The sequence below is a fragment of the Centropristis striata genome, chromosome 13, assembly GCF_030273125.1.
Source record: "Centropristis striata isolate RG_2023a ecotype Rhode Island chromosome 13, C.striata_1.0, whole genome shotgun sequence".
Taxonomy (NCBI): Eukaryota; Metazoa; Chordata; class Actinopteri; order Perciformes; family Serranidae; genus Centropristis; species Centropristis striata.
This window is the reverse complement of record NC_081529.1, coordinates 13,094,255-13,118,756: the sequence shown is the minus strand read 5'-3', so window position 1 is coordinate 13,118,756 and position 24,502 is coordinate 13,094,255. Positions and strand designations below refer to the sequence as shown.

Genomic DNA, 24,502 nt, shown 5'->3' with positions numbered 1-24,502 from the left:
GTTTTCCACAGATAAATACAGGAAAAACAGAAATAACAGCATTTGATTTTAAAATGATGTTGTTTTTTGTGTTTTTTTTTTTCTTTATTGATAATTAAGGAACATTACAATCATTAGGTCAGACAAAAAGGGATTACAAGAAAGAAATGTAATGAAACAAAGAACTGATCAGGAGAAATAGTAGTAAAAAATAATAATAATAATAATTTTAAAAAAAAGGAAAAGAGGTATACATTAGAGTACGAAGTACATAAAGTCTGTGCATTCACTGATAATGATAAAAAAATAATCACATAGTTATTAGAAATTAAGGTAAAGTATTGAAGAAATAGTTCATTTTTTGTCTTTTTCCAAGAGACTTAAGAAGATAGTTGAATTCAAGTAGAAAAACAACAGACTTGTAACAATGAGTAAAATAACAAAGAACTTTAAATGATGGTTACATAAAGACTATTACAGTGTGATTACACCATGACTGCTGCTGTGGGAGAGTAATCATATGAACAGCCCTCTCACTGCCATTGGTCCACTGCTAATATATTCACCTTCACTTTGATATGATTGGTGAATAGAAAGTAAAAAGACACGTACACACCTTCTTATTAATATTCATAAGGTGGTGGCAGTTTTATGTTTAAATGGCTTGAGTGCAAGCTGACAGCATATCAATAAGCAGCAGGTTACTGTAATGTTATCTGGTGTGAGGTGATACAAGTGACTCCATTATCGGACGCTAGTGCCTAACAGCTCTGTGTGTGTGTGTGTGTGTGTGTGCTGCTCTAGTTAGCGTGTTTGTGTGTGTGCTTGTTGCCAGCCGTCATCAAAACAATTGGGACAGCTTGAATTTTATTAGTGCAAAGCTGGCATAAAAATGGCATCAATAGCAGCGGCGCATGAGGCCGGTACCAGCCCGGGGTCCATACCGCTGGCCGAGGCTTTAGTCCCCGCCAGTATATTCGCTCCGGACCGGGGAGGATGCGGGGAAGACGCCGGGGATGAGTGCTTCGACGACGGGGACATTTTCAACGGCGAGCCGGAGGAGCGAGGGGTTGACTTCACCAACAAGGTACAGCTAGGCCTCGGATATGGCTGCTAAGCTAACGTTCGCTGCTCCTGGCAATGAATGAATGAATTAAATTATGTGTAATAGCTATCTTATTACGAAACAGTGTATGCTGTTAAATAATGGAAGTACTTGAGCCACCGTGGTGCCAAAAATGACACATGAATGTCTTTGTGTACTGGTGGTAACGTTACTGCTTCTGCTGACGTTAGTTAAAATACATAGCTAGCTAGCCTGGCTGTGGCTAGCGTTAGCCCCAGGTGATATATATAACCTGAGCTAAAGCTAACATTGGTTGCTTATCAGTGGAAGCACTTAGCACCATATGCTGCCACAGCATGTCTAGAAGATAACCATGTCAAGTGATATTGCTGCTGTTGAAAGCAATGTGAGCAAGACAGAGGCTGTGTTGTCAAACAAACCAGAGCAGAACACTGACATGGTGTGTTAAGCCCAACACACACACACAGGCTGATGAAATACCATAGACTGTATATAAATAAGTGAAATACACACCAACCAGATAAAGATCAGGATTCACAAAGCATTCTTATGAAGGAAATACTTCTTAAGTGCCACTTTTTTTCTTAACTCTGCTCATAACCCTTTATCGGCTGAAGAACTATATTTGGTAACTTCAGTGGATATCAAAATTCGGTCCCCATGTCTCTCTGTGAGGTCGTAGAACCACATGGATTTCTTCAAGCAAATCAGCAAATACCTAATATTTCGAGAAAAAAGTTGCAAATTTATTAATTTAAAGTGGCAAATCTGCGCAAAAATTCGCAGATTTACGAGATTTAAAGTGGTAAATCTGCGCAAAAAGTCGAGGATTTACGAGAAAAAAGTGTGTGTGTGTGTGTGTGTGTGTGGGGGGGGGGGGGGCAACTTTTTTTCTCGCGGATTCACCACTATAAATCTCATAAATCTGCGAATTTTTGACTCGTAGATTTGCCACTTTAATCTCGTAAATTTATTTCTCAAAATATTACCCCCCCTCTGTATGTTTATTTACACATTCCACAGTCCACATTCTGGCAGTATGTAATATCCTCCAATATTCTCTAGGGTTGAAAAGAATTCTCTTAAGTTTTATCTTAAGAACACTTTTGTGAATCAGGCGCCTGGTTATAGCCTGCTGGAACATTACCATCAACCATGCCTTTGAGCAATAACAGAGAAGATATCATCAGGCTGCAGGCCTATTTTGAATTATTAAAAGTAGCTATTAAGTATTTACAACTGTCAGTGAGTAAGTGTTTGGCCTTAGTGTTAGCCAAATTACTGTCACTCTCATACAGGCTAAGGGTCAAATTACACATACTACTATTGACCATAAACTGGCTACACAGGGTTGCATCAGGGAGACAGAACCTTGCTCATCTTGGCTTCCATCAATTCCGTTGGTTTAACTTTTTTTTTTTTCACTTTTTTTCTCCATATCTTTATTAATAATGAAGGAAATACAGGCATTCAGTATATAAACAAGACATCCAAAGAAAAAGTGTCAGTAATAATATCTGTAGAAAAAGATATATACACAAAAACAAAACAACAACTCAACAAGGCACATAGGTGCTTCCCCCATATCACTCTGGGGTTTCTGAAAACAAGCTTCCAAAGTGCAGCAGAGTGCGTTCACATTTCCCATTTGACATAAACTCCAGAGTCTCGATATAAAATTTCAATTCTATTATAAAAACATTAGAGTTAGGGAGGGATTTGGAATGCTTTATCTTGTGGATGTGAAACGTACCCATCAGGAGCATAAGATTTGTTATAAAGCATACTGTTTTGTTATTAGATTCAAATTTTGAGATAATATCTTGAGGTTAAAAAATGATGGGCTGTCCAGTCTTATCGAGTATGACTTTTTCCATATCCCTCAAAAATATAGATGACAATGGGCAAACATAAAATAAATGTAAAGTTGTCTCTGGCTCATCTCCACAAAAAGTGCACATTTCGCTTACATCAGCAAACCTGGCAATTGATTTATTACATGGGTAAATATTATGCAAAATTTTTAAATTAACTTCTCTAATCTTATTTGAGAGACAGAATGTGAAGAGACACAACCAGCTCTATGCCAGTTTATCCCCTTCAGTTGTGAATCCCAAAATCCTCTGAGGGAAATCTTATTTTGTCTCTGTACATTTTTCTGATATGCTTGTTTGTGCATTTTGTATCCATTATATCAATCCCACAATTTTTAGAGAAATTCTGATAATTTAAGTGATATTTTATTAACTCAATCATACCAGTTGGGATGGGGTTACAATAGAAACAGACTCTCTGTATTTAACTGGAAAGGCTTTAGCTTTTAGGAAGTTTTCATAGCTATAAAGACTCCCCTTACTGTCAAACCTGCCCCTGATAAACTGCAGGATAGAAATGATAATGTGACACACTTTTTGTTAAGGCTGGGCAAACATTTTACCTTGAATATGATAATTTAGATATTTTGGGTTGTTTGCCCTCATAGTTCACTGACATGGTCTCTGCTGTAAATATGCTCAGCTATTAAATCCAGGATATTTCTTTTTATTGAAAGAGTGCATATCTGTGTGATTTTAAAGAAATTAAGGAAAAACGCATAGATTAACTGTTCTGTGGTGAATATGAAATAGTTTGAATGTTTTGAACTGAAATCAAAGCATCTCTTGAAATGAAAATGTCACATTTTAGTTTTAAAGTAGAAATCAACTTCTTTAAAAAAGCTCAAAATAAATAATTAGCAGTTTTTCCACAGTGTTTACATTTGACTCCTTTTTGTTCGATGACTTCTTCCCGAAAGCCAAAATGTGTCCAAACAACAGACGTGGCATTTTTTTTTGGGGGTACAAGCCGCTCAAGCTGCTCGGTTGGCCTCGCTGTTTGAGTTCTCCTCCATGTTGTTTCCTTGTTGGGGATTGGATGTGACATGACTCCACCCCGAAAATAATAAAAATAATCATTCATGGGCAAGATTTTATACTAAACCAGGGGTCGGCAACCTTTACAAACAGAAGAGCCATTGTTGGCCAAAATAAGAGAAAACGGTCCTAATGGAGCCACAGACCTTATTTTGAGCCTTAGAATGGACATAAAACAGTCTACTAAGTCTAGATTAACCATTGATAATGGGTCATAATGAGCATTTATTTATATGATTTTGTCAGAATGCAAATGAGAGGCTGGAAACTGAAGAAATATCTCAGGAGATTTGGAACTGAAAGCTATAGCCTAGCAAGGAAAACTCAACTTGAATTTGGTTAAATTTAGAGGTTAGGGTGCCGGCCTGAGCCCTGATGCACATATTAGTGGACTAAAATGGCTTAAAACATAACTGCCATTATAATATGCACATTTCATACAATTGAGGAATACAAAATGCTTTAGGCTTAGGCCTAAATTAAATTTAAAATGTAAAGAAATAAACATTTCATTTTGCCACAGGGACAGCCTGAAGAGCCAAGTGTGGCTCCGGAGCCGCAGGTTGCCTACCCCTGTACTAAACCATGATCTGCTTCAGTGGCACCATCAAATGTTTATGTTTTAGCACATTAATATCACCATCATAACCATGATGTTTCCAAGGGACACTTATGTACCATTTATTGTAAATAAAAAAGTTGCAACATGCACCATTTACACGGGAAGCTGATTGTTTTCTTAATTGTAGCCGTAATCTAATGACATGAATGGTTAATAAAACTTCAAACCACATTTCCACAACAGGAAGGTTCATTTTGTCATATTTAAAAAGTCATACTTATTTTTATTGCATTGTTAAAACAGCGTAAAATGCCTTCACAGTTGTACTGGATTAAGTGGTGTGAGCACTGCTGTGAGCTATATTTTGCCTGTGTTACTAACTTAATCTTAATCAGTCAATAGTACTGTGTTCACATGTAACCTTGAGGGGTTTCATGGGAACACAGACAGCTGTGCGTGTGTGGAGAACAGGTTTTGTATTTGCCATAGCCTCTAGGTTTACTTCTACTGTGGCTCACATTTTGAATTTGTGAGCTGTCTGAGGGAAAAATGTCCCCAGTAATGTATACCTTGAAGTCCACACTGCAAAAAAGGGGCGTCTAAAACCAAGACAAAAACATTAAATCTAATAATAAATAAGTGAAATTATCTGACCATGCAGCAAGATCATTTCCCTCGGATTTAGTGTTTTTTATCTTGTTTTTAGACACACCTTTTTTGCAGTCCAGTCACTGTCTCTCATGAAAGCAACCACACTTTGAACAGTTTTTGTCCGTCACTGATTGGATAAAGGATTGCCTTTGGATAGATGTTCTACTTGTATATTATCAGCTAGGGTCATAACTCCACCAATAGCCAATTTTCTCTCTGTTTCTTTCTTCTCCCCTCCATGCACAAACCCAATAGCTTGCACTTGTTAGCCCAAATGGAGAGCAGTATGACTCATTACTTCGCCAGCTACGAGACAGGATGGAAGAGGGATGTGGAGAGACCATCTATGTGGTTGGGATGGGCTCAGGTGAGAAAAAAACACACTTTTCCCACCCATTTTCTCAGTCAACATTGGAATTTACAAACCTGGACAAATTATAGGGTCTGCTTTAGGGCTGCACGATTATGGCCAAAATGATAATCACGATTATTTTGATTAATGTAATCACCCCCACATCCGCAGGGGCCGGTGGCTTTTTAAGAAAAGTAAGAATGAGTCTCCAAAAGTCTCCAATAACACCAGAAAAAGTCAATGGATTTTTCGCCAGTCGCTTTTTTGCAAAATAGTTGCTTAGGGCAGTGATTCCCAACAGGGGGGCGCCAAAAATCCACGAAGCCCTCTTGATTTTAAGAGATGTAATAAATCTAATGTGTTAAATATAGATGAGTCAGCATTTAATTCATTAGTGGGACAAAAACAACTAAATAAGGGCTACATTAAACGTTTATTCATTTATTTAAATAGAAAAATCACTATCGAAAAGTTTGAAAATAAAGGCTATATCGTATACACAGGTAACCTCACCCAGCGGTAACCTCACCCAGCGGTAACCTCACCCAGCGGTAACCTCACCCAGCGGTAACCTCGCCGAACAACAGAAACACAGAGCTAATGGAAAAATGGCGAAGCGTCAGGGAGACGAAAATGCTGAATATCTCCAAAAGAAAAAGAGAGGGTACCATGAAAGTCACATTGAGTTCGGCTTCATAGAAGCAATGAACAATGGGGGGGTCGCCAAAGTTTACAATGGTAAAAATGTGGGTCCCTCAAGAAAAAGGTTGGCAACCACTGGCTTAGGGGGTCTGAAAAGTCACTAAATATAGAAAAAAAGTTGCTAAGTTGGCAACACTGCTTCGCCGGCTTTTACAAATGGCGCATGTTGTTGTGGCGTCACATCCTGCTTATCGTTCTATCCAATCAGCAACCAGGCTTTTTTCAGGGGCCAAAAACGGCCCTGCCCCCTGGTGGTTGGTGGACTACTGGTGTAGAATGTGCTTGATCAGATATGCGGGAGAGCCGCTATTTAAAATGGAAATATCGCAGACGATCAGGTTAATTTAATCGTGGCGGCTAAAATCGTGATCACGATTAAAATTTGATTAATTGTGCAGCCCTACAGTGGCTTGCAAAAGTATTCATACCCCTTGGATGTTTCACCCTTTTGTTGCTTTTACACATGAAATCAAGGTCGATATAATTTGGCCTTTTTAAAAAGAATTTGGAAAAAAACCCTCTTTAATATAAAAGTAAAAACAGATTTTTACAAAATAGTATTTAAATTAATTAAAAATCTATAAGGTAAAATAAATGATTGCATAAGTATTCATCCCCTTTAAAGTAACTGAACTAATTCAACAGAGTTCCAGCTAGTTGATGCAGCAGAGTCACAGTTAATGAAATGGAGATCACTTGGGTACAGTTGATGTATGTCAAGTGATCGTAGTATAAAAAAACATGTGTCTGGGAGGTCCAGTCTCTGGTTCATCACTATTCCTGCTACAATTGTACCATGAAGACAAAAGAACATTCCTAGCAACTAAGAGAAAAGATCATTGAACAGATGGCTACAAAAAAAAATTAAACTCACTGGACATCCCACAGAGTTCAGTTAAACCATCATTAAGAAATGGAAGCAGTTGGCACTTGTTTAAATCTGCCTAGAGCTGCACGACCTCACAAACGAGTGACCGGACAAGAAGAAGACTGGCCCTGCAGCCTTCCAAGACTTGCTGCCGAGGAGCATCCCCAGAGCATGATGCTGCCACCACCATGCTTCACACTGGAGATGGTGCGTTTGTGGTGATGTGCAGTGTTTGGTGTTCGCCAAACATAGTGTCTAGTCTGATAGCCAAAAAGGTCAGTTTTTGTCTCATCAGACCGTAGAACCTTCTTCCAATTGACCCTGGAGTCTCCCACATGCATTTGGGCGAATTCCAGGCGAGATTTGATGAGCTTTTTTCCCTCCCATACAGCTCTGACTGGTGAAGAACCCGGGCAACAGTTGTTGTATGTACAGTCTCTCCTATCTGAGCCACCGAAAGCTTATAACTCCTGCAGAGTGGCCGTAGGTGTCTTGGTGACTTCCCTCTCCAGTCCCCTTCTTGTTTGGTCACTCAGATTGTAAGGATGGCCAGCTCTAGGCAGATTTAAACAACTCCAACTACTCCTTCCATTTCTTAATGATGGTTTAACTGAACTCTGTGTGATTGTGTGCTTGGAGTGTTCTTTTGTCTTCATGGTACAATTGTAGCAGGAATAGTGATGAACCAGAGACTGGACCTCCCAGACACATGTTTTTTTATACTACGATCACTTGACACACATCAACTGTACTAAGGTGATCTCCATTTCACTAACTGTGACTCTGCTGCATCAACTAGCTGGAACTTTGTTGAATTAGTTCAGTTATTTTAAAGGGTATGAATACTTATGCAATAATTTATTTTAACTTATAGATTTTTAATTAATTTATACTATTTTGTAAAAATCTGTTTTCACTTTGATATTAAAGAGGTTTTTTTTTTTTGCAAATTCTTTTTAAAAAGGCCAAATTATATTGACCATGATTTCATGTGTAAAAGCAACAAAAGGGTGAAACATCCAAGGGGTATGAATACTTTTGCAAGCCACTGTAGTCTGCTTGTTAAATAGTGTACTGACCTCTTGTTCTGCTGTAGATGGTGGTGACTGGGGTCTGGATGAGAAGGATATGGAGGCCTCAGTAGCCACGGTGCGATCTATGTGTGAGCAAGTGGATGCTGATCTTATTACGCTCCGAGAGCGAAATGAGGCTGCAGGTTTGGTACGCGACTATCTGATCCGCAGGCGTGTGGGCGAGCTGGACTTCCTGGAGGTCAGGTGAGTGTTCAGAGGTCAGAATAAAAAGGGGTGAAGGTTACATTCTGCTCACAACATCTACGCTATTACAATAGTTTGAACAGAGCTATTGCCATAACGTGTAAATGTGTTTTACACGTTTCTCAACACACAGTTGTTTCATCAAGTAGTTTGTTCAATGGTTTTATGTCATCTTGGTTACTGTTCAGTTGTTTGGTTTGCTGCATCCAGCAGTCACATAGTTTATTACAATGACATTAGCTTACTACCGCTAAGCTAACCGTAAATCGCCAAAACGGCCGCTTGGTTGAGATAGTTTTAAAAAAATGATTATACATTCATTACAATTTTTTTGCGGAATCATTTAACATTATGCTGTTCAGTAGGGTGTCTGACAGTATGATATGTCAAAAAAATTTGCCTTACTTTGAAATTTCACCAATAACATGCCAAATGTCTGTAGTGATTTTCTTGATTCTGATTTCCTGGTTGGAGGCATATTATTTAAAGACACAGTGACATCTAGCAGATTTTTTTTTTTTTTTTTGAAAAACATACCTCAGCCAAGTGGTAGAGATGGCTCAATCAGGTGGATTTCAGTCAAGCACTCCTTTCATTGAAATATGATTACTCAAAATGTGCTCTACCATATGGCAGTTAGACTATCTGCTGACATACTTGCATCAACTAATTAATACTCAGACTCCTAAATCTTTTTATAATATAATTTACCGCTCAAATACTCATCCTTATAACACTCGAGGGGCGAATAGTGGACTGATTACTCTACCTGAGACTGTGTCAGGTACACAGTCTCAAACAGCTGGCAGCCCGGCTCTAGGCCTGCTAGCCGCCAGCTGCTATCTCTCCAATGTCTCCACCCGGGCTTGGCCTTCGTCTGCCTCGAGATTGGACCTTCCTTACTCCGTTTGCTCTCTCCATTCTTCTGTAGACCAGTCATTAACAGCTAGCAACTAGCTGCTGCATCTCTGGTCCTCCGCTAATACTCCGCTCTTCAACTGCCACTTTACTCCAAACTGCCTCACTGAAATTAAATCCCTCGGACTCCTGCGTCATCCTCGATATGTGCACAGAGCAGCCAGACTCAACCTTGTTTATTCCAACCATGCTATGGCCACAATACTGTCTGACCGGTGCTCTGCCGCACAGCTATGACGTCATCACAACAAATCACACGTGCACTTGCAACCTATTTTTTTTTTTTTTTCTCTGTGCACTTGCAACCTGAGAGCGCTCCTCTGCATTCTTTGATAACACTGCAACCTTCATGTTACAAAATGCACGTTCACTCAACAATAAAGCACTGCTCATCCTGGATTTTATATTGTTTTGATATCCTTTTATATTTTGAGAAATAAATATGTTGAATTGAAAAAATTTGATTTTGTTATTTAACAAATGAACATTTATTACCACATAAACAAACGCAAAAGTACCGAAAATTGGTACTGTTGAGTACCGATACCGTTGTGGTACTCTATTAAAAATTATTGTCTGGACCCCAGGAAGACTAGCTGTCGTCTTGGCGTCAGCTAATGGGGAGCCTTTTAAATAAACAAATAAACAATAGTCTTTTTCACTGTATTGGTCACACTTTCCTGAATGAGACATGCCACAAACTTATGGCTTTTTGTACAGCTTTGTGATACTTTTATACTTCTCTGTCCTTCAGGGTTGCAGTCGTGGGTAATGTGGATGCCGGGAAGAGTACTCTGCTGGGAGTGTTAACGCATGGAGAGCTGGACAACGGCAGGGGCTTTGCCCGGCAAAAGCTCTTCAGACACAAACACGAGATGGAGAGTGGCAGGACCAGCAGTGTGGGCAACGATATCCTGGGGTTTGACCAGGAGGGACAGGTGAGTGGTGGACAGGTGGCAGAGCAGAAAAGCATCTGAAAGAATCGCATTAGAGTTAGTTGATATGATTTAGTTTTGTAAATGTGGAGTGATCCAAGTACACCAGCTAATGTAGTAGCACCATTAATAGCTGCAGCGTAGATACTTGTCTTTGGGGGCTTTTCATTAGTACTAGTTATTAGGGCTGCACGATAATGGCCAAAATGATAATCACGATTATTTTGATGGATATTGTAATTACTATTATTAATCACAATGATTCATCATGTTAGGGAAAAAATCTGTATTTTTATTGCACTACTTTTAAACAAACAATAGGAACAGTTTTTAGTGTGTGTACAGAGTGTCTGGTGCTTATTGTAAACAAACAGAGATCACTAAGTGAACACTTCCTGCAGCAGCAGCACATACACACTGTACTGCTACAGAGCTAACTGTTAGCCAATTAGCAATCTGCAGACTGGGCGCAAAGGGGTTAACATCCCCTCCGGCTCTGCAGCTGGGAGAGACTGCTGCAGGAGGACTGTGCTGCTTCGGTAATTTAAATTTAAAATTCGATTAATTGTGCAGCCCTACTAGTTATTGAACTTTTTATAGTACTTGGCAACCTCCCTCAGAAACTTGCAACAACCAGGTGGAGACAGTATGAATGATGTGGATACAACTCCACCCCCTTCTGTCTGTCCTTAGGTGGTGAACAAACCAGACAGTCATGGAGGAAGCCTGGACTGGACCAAAATCTGTGAGAAGTCCTCCAAGGTCATTACCTTCATTGACCTGGCGGGCCATGAGAAATACCTCAAGACCACCGTGTTTGGGATGACCGGACACTTGCCTGACTTCTGCATGCTCATGGTCTGAAGAGTTACATTTTTTTACGTACCCAAATGTGAAATACTTCTCTTCCTGTGTCTTCTATTTAAACAGAGATTTTTCTCTCTCTCTACCTCACCAGGTGGGCAGTAATGCAGGTATCGTAGGGATGACCAAAGAGCACCTGGGCCTGGCCTTAGCGCTGAATGTGCCTGTGTTTGTAGTGGTAACCAAGATAGACATGTGTCCAGCCAACATCCTGCAAGGTGTGTACTGTGAAGTCACTTTTATAACTAAAAGTATTACATATTTACCTGTTGTCTTGGATTTGTAATTTATACGCAGCTTGACTGCACTTTGTAACAAAATTGGATGTTAAAAAAGTAGGGCCGGGACTTTAACGCGTTAATTAAGATTAATTAATTACACAAAAATGAATGCGTTAAAAAAATGTACGCATTTTAATCGCACTTATTTTTGCACCTCGGAACGTTTCTCACTGGATGAGTTTCAGGTGGACCGATTATATTGGAGCACCAACTAGCGTTCATGAGTTCAGACAACAACAAACCACAGTGAACATGAAGGAAGAAGCTGATGAGAGCGCTTTGGTTGGCCCCGTGGATGATGGGACATTTTGTTACAAAAAACCAACGGATGGAAGCGTCGATAAGAGCATGGTTGTGTTGCTATACAACAAGGAATTCACATATCACCGCAGCACATCAAGCCTCAAGTATCACCTCAACGCAAAACATATAGCAGCTAGTGGCTAGTGTGGTAGCTAGCGTGGATTGTGTTTTACTTAAAAAACCAAAGTATTCTAGTTTACAGAAGGCCTACCTACCTATTGGCTACCTGAATTTCTGAAATGTACTATATTTCTTAATATACTATTGCTACACTTAATGGCAAAAATTGCACTGGTCTGTTGGACTTGAACAAAAATAAACAATATTTTTGTTGCTTAAGCTTATGTATTCAGTCATTATTCAATGGTATAGTAAAAATCCATGTGGAAAAAATTACTTCTCACTGCTCTCAGGTCAAATATTAATATGCGACTAATTAATTACAAAGCCTCTAATTAATTAGATTATTTTTTTTAATCGAGTCCCAGCCCTATAAAAAAGCATTGTGATTTTCTCTTTATCAATTCGTGTGATCTTGCAAACAGAGACATTGAAGCTGCTCCAGAGGTTACTGAAGTCCCCCGGCTGTAGGAAGATTCCTGTCCTGGTACAGAACAAAGACGACGTCATAGTCACAGCTTCAAACTTCAGTTCAGAGAGGTACTAAGTCTGTCCAAGCCAGATTCAAAGTTGGAGTTAAAATGATCCTTTGTGACCTGTGTGTTGTGTCCCCTCCAGGATGTGTCCCATCTTTCAGATCTCCAATGTGACTGGAGAGAACATGGACCTGCTTAAGATGTTTCTCAACCTGCTCTCCTCCAGGACCTCCTACAGAGACGACCAGCCTGCTGAGTTTCAGATAGACGACACCTACTCTGTACCGGTACGCTGACCAATGACAGATCACTGTATGCATTAACTCTATGGAGTCTTGGGCTATTTAGTCCATTTTTCAATCCTTTTCATCCTGCCTGTATACATCACTTTGAACCAACATTTTGAACCAAAAAGAAACAAAGAAAAACCAACATAAATGTGATTTTCTGATTGTGTGTGATCCTGTCATCCAACTCTGTTTTTTATTCTAGTGTGACTATTTTATTTGTGTCTTGTGTGTTTAGCCTAACAATTTTGGTCATTTTGTGTATTTGTAAGTCACTTTGTGTCTTTTTTGGTCATTTTGTGTCTTTTTTTGGTCATTTTGTGTCTTTTGTAGTTTCTTTTGTGTCTTTTTAAGTTATGTTGTGTCTTTTTAGTTATTTTGGTCATTTTGTGTCTTTTTTTAGTCCTTCATTCCAACATAAAATGTGATTTTGAATATTTTTTTACTTTCAAAACACTATCATGCTCAATAACGACTTTTAAATGTTGCAAATGTGAACAAAGGTTGCAAATATGACATAAGAGGGTTACATCCAGTTCTATCATTTTACACAAAATATATTTGAGCTTGTCTCCAGTTTTACTTGGTATATCATCATCAAACTGAAACTGGCCTCATGGCGTTTACAGCCAGAACTTTAGAGGTAAATTTACAGTAGGGCTCCACGCTGCTTTGTTTTCTAGTCTGGATGTCATAAAGAAGTCTGAATTTGGAGCTTTTGGAGACTCCAGAGGGTTAAACTATGTCAATTGTATAAGTGAGGTGTATCATGTTTTAGGTTCACGCTGACACAGAACGATAAAGAACGGCATGTACGAAATGCTATTAAAACCACTTGTTGTGTTCTCTTTATGTCTCAGGGAGTGGGAACAGTAGTATCAGGAACTACTTTACGTGGACTTATACGACTGAATGATACAATGCTGCTTGGGCCGGACCCCTTGGGCAGCTTCATCCAAATTGCTGTCAAATCAATTCACCGCAAGAGAATGCCTGTAAAGGAGGTCAGAGGAGGCCAGACTGCCTCATTTGCTCTCAAAAAGGTAGGAGGGGGAAAGATTGTCCGATCTACATCTAATCCTAAGAAATGGTTCAAAGAAATGATAGTGCAACAGTGTTGAAAAATTGAGGTTTTCTTTGTTCCTTGTGTATCTTTGTGAAGATCAAGCGTTCGTCCATAAGGAAAGGCATGGTGATGGTTTCCCCAAGGCTATGCCCACAGGCCACTTGGGAGTTTGAGGCCGAGATCCTGGTTCTGCATCATCCCACTACGATATCCCCCAGATACCAGGCCATGGGTGAGTACCAGAGATTTGGAACAAAAGTGCATGCTCTCTGGCTTTCTGCACAGCTTTATGCTATTGACTCATCAAGTGGCTTGACAACTTCTAGCCAACTTTCCAAACACTGAATTTTATTTCTTAAGTTTCTTTGCTTGAATGGCTAATGTTCTTAAAATAATGGACAATTTGTACAAAACACCTGACGCAATGTTTTACGATTGACAAATATAGACTGTATATAAATAATGGATGTAGTCACCGTGATGTCACCCGTTGGAAGCCTCGAGTTCATCGTTACACTCGTCGCCATCTTGCGTCGCCATCTTGTTTCCGATACGGGGAGCAGACCATATCTGGACTGTGGAGGAGCGAGAGGGATCTGACGACACTGACTACAGCCTCTCTACACCTCAACCTGACTGAGAGAAGCCGCTGCTAATTCATGTTAGCATTAACTGGAGCATTGACTGGGATGTTAGTTTTGGCTAGCAAAAAACAAAAACAAAATGTATGTTACTGACCTCAGAAAACTGAACAGCGACTCCTTGGAGTGTCTGTTAGTCCAAGCAAACGCTGAACAAGCCTTTTTTACTGAACAAAACGTTCAAATAAACTGTCATTAAGTGAAAATACAGTGAAAGGGTCAAAGTTATGAGACCAAAGTGGTAAACGTCCTTTTTTATATCTATATAACGTTATATATAACTTTATTGATACGTTGCCGTGGATACGCATTGCTCTGCTTCTCTCCAGATGACAGCTCACCTTGTTAGTGACCTGTCAATCGAAGGTAGCCACGCCCCAAATGATACGATTCGTTATCTTCTATTTTCTTCTAAATGGGGCCATTATTAGAACTATTAACATCAAATTGTCTTGAAGAAGATTTTTTACTAGTGATTGAGACCATAGTGTTGTCCTAAAAAAGTTTTCTCATTTTGCACTGAAATGAATGGACAGATTGTTTTTGCAGCCAAACTTAGTGCCCCCTGCTGGAATTTTTGGTAGAATGCAGCTTAAGGCACTTCCTGGTTTGCCTCCCTGCTCAGACCCGGAGGTTGCCGCCTGGCTGTAAACAATAAGTACAAGTGTATCATTTAGTGACTCACTATTGCCTTTATTTTCCTTTTCCTCTATCCAATCACCTATCTGTTTTCAGTCCACTGTGGCAGCATCCGGCAGACAGCCACCATCTTGTCTATGAACAGAGACTGCTTACGAACAGGGGACAAGGCTTCAGTCCACTTCCGCTTTATCAAGACCCCCGAGTACCTGCACTGCGACCAGAGGCTGGTGTTCAGGGAGGGCCGCACCAAGGCCGTGGGTACCATCACTAAGGTAACGCAGCCTTCTGGAAGCTCAAGGACTTACACTGTTCAGTAGGTGTGTAAGGCGAGATTCTACAGTAGGGCTGCACGATTATGGCCAAAATGATAATCACAATTATTTTGATCGATATTATAATCACAATTATTAAAAATTATTATTCATCATGTTAGGGAAAACATCTGTATTTTTATTGCACTACTTTTAAACAAACAATAGGAACAGTTTTTAATGTGTACAGAGTGTCCGGTGCTTGTTGTGCACAAACAGATCGCTAAGCTAACACCTCCTGCAGCAGCAGTACAGTGTGTATGTGCTGCTGCTGCAGGAGGTGTTAGCTTAGCGATCTAACAGTTAGCCTATTAGCAATTTGCAGACTGGACGCTAAGGGCTTAACATCCCCTCTGGCTCTGCAGCTGGGAGAGACTGCTGCAGGAAGACTTTTCCGCCGCTGCCGGTGTTTCGTTAAGAAACAATAACACCAGAAAAAGTTGTTTTTTTAAATAAAAATAGTCGCTAAGGGGGTCTGAAAAGTCGCTAAATATAGCAACAAAGTTGCTAAGTTGGCAACACTGCTTCACCGGGTGTTGTTGTGGCATCCAGTACTACGTCACATCGTGCTTAGCGTTCTATCCAATCAGCAACCAGGCTTTTTTCAGGGGAGAAAAACTGCCCTGCCCCCTGGTGTAGAAAGTGCTTGATTAGATATGCAGGACATGCGCGTCAGGATATCGTGCCAGGATAAGTTGTCGAAATAACGCTGCAAAGTTAGACTTTTTTTTATTTTTCATTTGAAAATTTCAGAGCAGTGAAGCTTAAAGTTGAGGAGAGTTACTGCAGAAAATACTGCAATTGTTGTCGTCCATACATGTTGATATCAGTTAAGTTCAGTTTGACTGAATACTTTGTAGGACAGTCTGTGGGTTTGACTTTGTGGAGACATAAAAAGACTGAAGTGAGTTTAGAAAATAGACTGAGAATTTTATCTTATTTGACAAAACAATTCTTGATTGGATTGAATTTTGTGGACACAAAATGCAGTTAAACCAATATTGTATCACAATACTCACCATAATTGCAAAATGCTTAAAATCGCAATATCGTATCATGACTCAAGTATCAGGTTAAAATTGAATCATGGGGCCTGTGGTGATCCCCACCTCTAATATTTTGTAAATTTCTTCTAAAATCACTAAGAGTCAGTGTTCTATTGCAGGGAGTCTAAATCTCATCATCACAGGCATTGTTAGAAAGCTCCCACTCTCCCGCACAATATTGTGTGTTTGACATGTTCTATTTTGTTGTTGCTATGAATTAGATTCAATATTTTTTCTTCAAATAGTCCTTTCCATTGAGAATGTATGAAATCTTTAAAGGCGTTTTCACAAAATTAGTTTTTTCTCATGCTCCATGCACTTACATACACAAAACCTACCAGTTTTATTCCCAACTATATTCTTAAGATTTACATGGTTGTCTGTACGTCATTAGTACCATCATTTATATAACATTTTGTTCCTACAAATCAAAAATTAGTTTTTAATGAGTTTTGACAGCATTTCCTGATTTATGAAATGATTATAGGAGATGTCGCAATATCCTTAAAAAACTGTACGTACTATAGGTAAAAAGTGTATGATTGAGAAGGCAACAAATGTATAAAAAAGGATTCAAATTAAAGACTTGGCTGTGTGAATCTTAATCTTACCGACTTCCCCTGTGAAACAGATCCTGTCCAGATTGGGCTTCAGGCTGAGATTTTTTTTAAAATCGCAAGCAGATGGTTTATTTTATCTTGATGATTCTCAAATATCGGCTCATTTTCTTTTTCAGCTGTTGCAATCCACCAATAATTTACCATCAAATTCCAAACCACCACAAATCAAAATGCAGTCTACAAAGAAGGGACCACTGCGAAAAGAGGATGGCACCGCAACCAGCGGTGATGATGTAGCAACGATAGCACAGTCAGCATGCCCAAACACAACACAACCGGTGAGAAAAGTCAAGAAAAATGTTCATTTATCAAGTGCGATTTAATGTGGTAGTGACTGTCTCGCGTTTGTTTGGATTTTTCACTGTGTATTGGATTTTTCACTGTGTACTTGCCATTACTTCTCGGCTATCTTCTAACTTAACACTCTGTGTCCTCCCTTTTGTTTCTTTTCCTGCAACATCACTCACTACATCCTGCTTTTTGCCTAATTTTATCCTTAACCTCTAACTGTGTCATGCCACATAACTCCACACTCTCTCCCCTCCTTTGCTTGCGTTGCTGCTTCGAAAGGGAGAGGGAGAGGAAGACCCTCAGATAAAGGAGGGCAACAAAGAGAACAAGGTAAAATAGGTCCATTCAAAATGAACAGTAGAGAAACGGAAAATTGGAGACCATGGCTGTATCCCAATGTCAAGGAAGGATCCTCAAACGGCCGAATTTAAAGTCGTCATTGACATCCACGGAAGGACTGTCACCATGTCCAGGATCCTCCAGAGGACAGAGTCCTTCTTCTGCCCTGTAGAACCTGATAATGTAATAAATTCCCGATAATGTAATAAAGTGCTTTTCCCAATAATGTAATACACTTTTTTACCAATAATGTAATAAAGTATAACATTAATGGGAGGTTATTACATTATCAGGTTAGCCTTCATTTCGCAAGTCCTGATAATGTAATAATTCCCCAATATTGTAATAATTTAACAGCAGACCACCCATTACTTGAGTTCAAGTGGTGATACTGTGTAGGCAACTCAAGCTCAAGAACTCTAGCGCCACCAACAGGTCAAAGTTGAACATTTATTAACTTTTGACCCGTTCATCCATTTTTCACAAAGGATGTATCACTGGAACCCCTGGGCCAATCCAAGCTCAATGCATTCTCAATGGGGTTTTTCGGCCATATTGGATTTTCCGCCATCTTTGATTTGATCAAAAACCTTGCATTAATGTTATACTTTATTACATTATTGGTAAAAAGTGTATTACATTATTGGGAAATGCACTTTATTACATCGGGAAGTTATTACATTATCAGGTTTTATTACATTTTCAATGAACTCAAGTACAGATTTTTATTACATTATCGGAGTTATTACATTATCAGGTTCTACATGTGTAGAATTCCAAGGATGCATGTGTGTATCCTCCATGCACCCTGCATACCCATAATGCCTTGCACACACAGGTCTATGGGGAGATTTAAAAATGGCGAGCGAAGAAACAGCGATGCCGGTGCAGAAATATGAATATATAAGTATTTTCAGTTTACATTAAATATTATCACATCACTTACAAAACTTGTGTTCATAGTCAAGCAAAACATATGCATAAACAAATGACAGTATATTTAGCTAAAATATGATAAACGTCATCATGATACATTGCCAGTTAAGTTAATTGATGCCGTCTCAGTCTGCCAAAGTTATCAATTGTTAATTCATAAATATGCGTCAGATGATTATGTACTATGTGCAAAGTATACTGTGTCATTCAGAAAGTTATACATTTGTTTATTGTATAAACAGGGACTGACAGCCCGCTATAAACCTTTTTATTTATAAATAACTAATTGTACTGTGCTGTAAAAAAAAAAAAAAAATTAAATCACAGAACACATCTCCATGGTAGTTATGGGCCGCTGCTTTTATGAAACTACAGTGGCTTGCAAAAGTATTCATCCCCCTTGGATGTTTCACCCTTTTGTTGCTTTTACACATGAAATCATGGTGGATATAATTTGGCCTTTTTAAAAAGAATTTGCAAAAAAAACTTCTTTAATATCAAAGTGAAAACAGATTTTTACAAAATAGTATAAATTAATTAAAAATATATAAGGTAAAATAAATGAGTGCATAAGTATTCATACCCTTTAAAGTAACTGAACTAATTCAACAAAGTTCCAGCTAGTTGATGCAGCAGAGTCACAGTTAATGAAATGGAGATCAGCTGAGTACAGTTGATGTGTATCAAGTGATTATAGTATAAAAAAACATGTGTCTGGGAGGTCCAGTCTCTGGTTCATCACTATTCCTGCTACAATAGTACCATGAAGACAAAAGAACACTCCTAGTAACTCAGAGAAAAGATCATTGAACAGTGGAAATCAGGAGATGACTACAAAAAAAAATTTAAACTCATTGGACATCACAAAGAGTTCAGTTAAACAATTAAGAAATGGAAGCAGTATGTCACTTGTTTAAATCTGCCTAGAGATGGCCGTCCTCACAATCTGAGTGACCGGACCAGAAGAAGACTGGCCCTGCAGCCTTCCAGGACCTGCTTCTAAGAAGTGTCCCCAGAGCATGATGCTGCCACCACCATGCTTCACACTGGAGATGGTGCGTTTGTGGTGATGTGCAATGTTCGGTGTTCGCCAAACATAGTGTCTAGTCTGATGGCCAAAAAGGTCAGTTTTTGTCTCATCAGACCATAGAACCTTCTTCCAGTTGACCCTGGAGTCTCCCACATGCATTTGGGTGAATTCCAGGTGAGATTTGATGAGCTTTTTTTCTCTCCCGCACATCTTCGACTGGTGAAGAACCTGGCAACAGTTGTTGTATGTGCAGTCTCTCCTATCTGAGCCACCGAAGATTATAACTCCTGCAGAGTGGTCCTAGGTGTCTTGGTGACCAACCTCTCCAGTCTTCTTCTTGTCAGGTCACTCAGATTGTGAGGGCGGCCTGCTCTAGTAATAATAAGCTCTAACTAATAATTTAAACTCATTGGACATCACAAAGAGTTCAGTTAAACAATCATTAAGAAATGGAAGCAGTATGGACCTTGTTTAAATCTGCCTAGAGCAGGCCGCCCTCACAATCTGAGTGACCTGACAAGAAGAAGACTGGAGAGGTTGGTCACCAAGACACCTAGGACCACTCTGCAGGAGTTATAATCTTCGGTGGCTCAGATAGGAGAGACTGCACATACAACAACTGTTGCCAGGTTCTTCACCAGTCGGAGATGTGCGGGAGAGAAAAAAAGCTCATCAAATCTCACCTGAAATTCACCCAAATGCATGTGGGAGACTCCAGGGTCAACTGGAAGAAGGTTCTATGGTCTGATTAGACAAAAACTGACCTTTTTGGCCATCAGACTAGACACTATGTTTGGCGAACACCGAACATTGCACATCACCACAAACGCACCATCTCCAGTGTGAAGCATGGTGGTGGCAGCATCATGCTCTGGGGACACTTCTTAGAAGCAGGTCCTGGAAGGCTGTAGGGCCAGTCTTCTTCTGGTCCGGTCACTCAGATTGTGAGGACGGCCATCTCTAGGCAGATTTAAACAAGTGACATACTGCTTCCATTTCTTAATGATTGTTTAACTGAACTCTTTGTGATGTCCAATGAGTTTAAACATGTTTTTGTAGTCATCTCCTGACTTCCACTGTTCAATGATCTTTTCTCTGAGTTACTAGGAGTGTTCTTTTGTCTTCATGGTACTATTGTAGCAGGAATAGTGATGAACCAGAGACTGGACCTCCCAGACACATGTTTTTTTATACTATAATCACTTGATACACATCAACTGTACTCAGCTGATCTCCATTTCATTAACTGTGACTCTGCTGCATCAACTAGCTGGAACTTTGTTGAATTAGTTCAGTTACTTTAAAGGGTATGAATACTTATGCACTCATTTATTTTACCTTATAGATTTTTAATTAATTGACATTATTTTGTAAAAATCTGTTTTCACTTTGATATTAAAGAGGGTTTTTTTGCAAATTCTTTTTAAAAAGGCCAAATTATATCGACCATGATTTAATGTGTAAAAGCAACAAAAGGTCGAAAATTTCAAGGGGTATGAATACTTTTGCAAGGCACTGTAAGTAGCGGCCAAATTTAGCCAGGATCAGTGAAATATTCAGGTTTAATCCACTTTGTGGCTTTTACTTGCTAAATCGTGGAGATTCAACCTTAAAGCATCTTCTTCCATTTCCACAAATATGTGTCAGAGTGCTGATGCCCAAGACACATCCATGTCGTGAAGTGGTTTTGAAATTGCGACGCTGAATTTAAGCAGGACGTCCAATTACGCAATGACACACAGCTGCACACTGAAGGCTAATCTATTTATGTGTTATACCAGTGATAGGAAGGACTCTGGCCTCTTCTCTGGAGGACCCGACTCTGAAGGAAGGATCCCACCAAGGAAGGATCCTTGACTTTGGGATACAGCCTGTGTATTACGAAGCAAGATGGTCGAGTTCATTTCCTGGCGATCTTGATACATTTGAGTAAATGTTTTCTGGTTTAGGAGGTGCCTGATCAAGTGTTTTTGTTATCTCTCCTTTTGCAGCCAAAGTCGGGAGGAGGTGGAAGGAGAAGGGGCGGCCAGAGGCACAAAGGAAAAGGCCAGAACAGCAGCACCAACTCCACAGCAGCTCCCTCCCCGTCAGGAACAGGAGGCTCCTGAACTGCCCTTGTGTCCCTTGTGAACCTCCCTCTCTGCTATCATTCCACCAAGTGTCTTCATTCCACAAACCATGAAAGATATTTGGAGAAAGACACTCCTCAGTCTTATCACTCCTTGCCTTTTTACACCGGGTCCTATAGTTTTTTATTTTTAAGGGACGCAAAGGGTGTGTCTCACACCGAAAGGCAAACACCCTTTATGCATTTTAACGTCAGCTGCCTTTACTATTATTGAATGGTTTGGGTGATGGAAAGTAGTGTGGTTTTTGAGGTGAGCCTCACTCAGGATGATTTATTTAATTTTATCCATAATTTATGTGTGTAGGAAATCTACAATTCAGTCCTCTGGCTCAGTGTCAGTGGCAGGGAGGGAGGCCAAGCTAGGGCTGCACGATTACGGCCAAAATGATAATCACGATTATTTTGATCAATATTGTAATCACGATTATTCATCATGTTAGGGAAAACATCTGGATTTTTATTGTACTACTTTTAAACAAACAATAGGAACAGTTTTTAATTTGTGTACAGAGTGTCCGCTGCATGTTGTAAACAAACAGAGATCGCTAAGTGAAGCCTATTAGCAATTTGCAGACTGGACGCTAAGGGGTTAACATCCCCTCCAGCTCTGCAGCTGGGAGAGACTGCTGCAGGAGGACTGTGCTGCTTGAACTCTTTCTTACTCTTCTTTACGAGCCGCGGGGGCCAGAGGCTCGTAAAGAAGAGTAAGAACGAGTCTCCAAAAGTCTCCAATAACACCAGAAAAAGTCGCTGGATTTGTCTCCAGTCACTTTTGCTAGGTTGGCAACACTGCTTCGCCGGGTGTTGCCGTGGCGTCGAGTACTACGTCACATCCTGCTAAGCATTCTATCCAATCAGCAACCAGGCTGTTTTCAGGGGAGAAACACGGCCCCGCCCCCTGGTGGTTGGTGGACTACTGGTGTAGAAAGTGCTTGATTAGATCTGCAGGAGAGCCGCATTTTAAAATGGAAATATCGCCGACGATCAGGTTAATTTAATCGTGGCGGCCAAAATCGTGATCACAATTAAAATTTGATTAATTGTGCAGCCCTAGGCCAAGCCCAAAACAAGGGTCCAGTACCAATATGAGCAGCTATACGTGAGATTCCCCGATGCATTCCCTGTGTATTTGCAATGAAAAACAGTTCATATACTATTTATACTGCATATGTACATTAGCTGTTAGTCGGCTCCTATTGGAACGATGCCATTGTACAAAACATATGCAAATCATAAATGAATGTAGCAGAGGGCACAGTGATTTTAAATTCTAGATATATGGAAAATATAAGCTGTTACATTTTTTTATAATTTTAATTAGTTATTTATTTGGCATACATGCAGAAGGTTCACTCTCATGGTCTTTAATCTTTCAAACTACTCACACTCACTCGTAGATTCAGTAGGAACCATCACGCTTCCACCGTCAGTCAGCCAACCTTACTTATAAAAATTGTCTTAGTACAAACAAATACAGCAAATAATCTTTTCACTCCAATAGTTGCTCATGTTTATAAGACATGCAGTACTTTCAGTGCTACTTGTAACTCTAGTACCCCATGCGTTTATAGCCTGTTGTTAAGATGTTGTGACATTTTAAAACAAAAGTTGCCGCTAAAAACTGACCATTAATAAACAGGCTTTACTGAACTTTTTAACAGTGTTTTGTTTTTTTCTTTGTGCATTTTCTTTAAGTTAGTCTTAACTCAGTTATTCTTAAGTGAAAAAAATATTTTAACCCATAAGAACCCAGACTCAGTTATCCTTAAAGGAAAATTATGGGGGATATACCACAGAACAAGTTGACCACATTGACATTTAGGGGTAGAATTGTTTTTAAAAACATAAATGTGCTCAAAGATCTGAGATGTGACATAAACGTTACATTGGGCGTTTACTTATTTTAAAATAAGAAATATAAACATAAATACAATAAACTAGACTTTTTCTTTGCATCTCCAAAACATATATCAAAATTGTGACATTAATAGTGCTGTTTAACAATAAATCATTTTTCAGATTTGTTTAAGTAACAAAATAAGAATAAATCAATAATAAATTAAAACAAAGCCATTTGCCTTTTTGTTTGCATCTCCACAACATATATCAGAATTGTGACTTTAATTTGTTCAGTTCCCTATTAACGGATTAGAATTGTTAAATGTTTAAACTTAGCCTCATAACAAAAAATAAGCTTTTTGAAATTAGCCACTTTTTCACATTTCTGTTTCCAGTCACAGCAACATTTTGGAGAAGTCACTTCCTGTCACAGTCACATGACCACCACACCAGGGTGTTGAGTATACCACTATATCACTTAGTGGAGCGGCTAAGTGATATAATCTTTCAGTTTATGATACAAGCGTGAAAATTGGCATGAACACTCTCCATGGGTCACTTGACAAGAAAATTGTCCGAGACATTTAAAATTTTAAGATGGCGGCCATTTTTCAAGATGGCCGACACCTAAGTGGAGCAGTTAAGTGATATAATGGTTTATTTGGTGATACAAGCATACAAATTGGCATGAGCAGTATCTGTGGGTCACTTCACAATAACCCACCCAGTTACTTGAAATTTCAAGATAGCGGCCATTTTTCAAGATGGCCGACACCTTAGTGGAGCAGTTAAGTGATACAATGGTTTATTGGGTGATATACCAAAAAAACTGGCATGAGCAGTATCTGTCGGTCACTTGACAATAAGCCAGCCACAGCTACTTGAAATTTCAAGGCGGCAATTTTTTTTTCAGGATGTGGCCATGTGGACCTTTAAATTATGAATTTTCTCATAGAAATGTATTGGGTTCCTCAAGAGAGGTTGTTTGACTGTGCTTTGACTCCTTGCCCACGACCAGTTTGGTAAAACCTGACAGGAG

General features: G+C 39.4%; 1 protein-coding gene across 2 annotated transcripts; it reads left to right on the top strand.

Moving 5' to 3' along the window:
- Window positions 1-629: 629 nt before the first annotated feature.
- gtpbp1 (GTP binding protein 1) lies at window positions 630-23,282 on the top strand. Of its 2 annotated transcripts, none has more exons than XM_059348623.1 (13): window positions 630-1,066; window positions 5,447-5,558; window positions 8,210-8,390; window positions 10,063-10,246; window positions 10,937-11,101; window positions 11,202-11,325; window positions 12,237-12,351; window positions 12,430-12,574; window positions 13,435-13,617; window positions 13,737-13,872; window positions 15,017-15,195; window positions 17,017-17,178; window positions 21,488-23,282. In XM_059348623.1, exons 1-13 carry the CDS (start codon window positions 872-874, stop codon window positions 21,602-21,604), a joined length of 1,998 nt encoding a protein of 665 aa, XP_059204606.1. In that variant the 5' UTR covers window positions 630-871; the 3' UTR covers window positions 21,605-23,282. The 2 variants fall into 2 exon arrangements, with proteins under 2 accessions (XP_059204606.1, XP_059204607.1); XM_059348624.1 differs by having other exon boundaries at window positions 21,278-23,282.
- Window positions 23,283-24,502: the final 1,220 nt, after the last annotated feature.

What these genes read in the sequence shown, in the direction of transcription:
- gtpbp1 (XM_059348623.1), top strand. Translation starts at nt 872, where the DNA reads ATGGCATCAATAGCAGCGGCGCATGAGGCCGGTACCAGCCCGGGGTCC. An exon ending in TCAAACTTCAGTTCAGAGAG is followed by an intron (nt 12,352 to 12,429) that starts GTACTAAGTCTG and finishes TGTCCCCTCCAG; the next exon opens with GATGTGTCCCATCTTTCAGA. An exon ending in CCTCATTTGCTCTCAAAAAG is followed by an intron (nt 13,618 to 13,736) that starts GTAGGAGGGGGA and finishes ATCTTTGTGAAG; the next exon opens with ATCAAGCGTTCGTCCATAAG.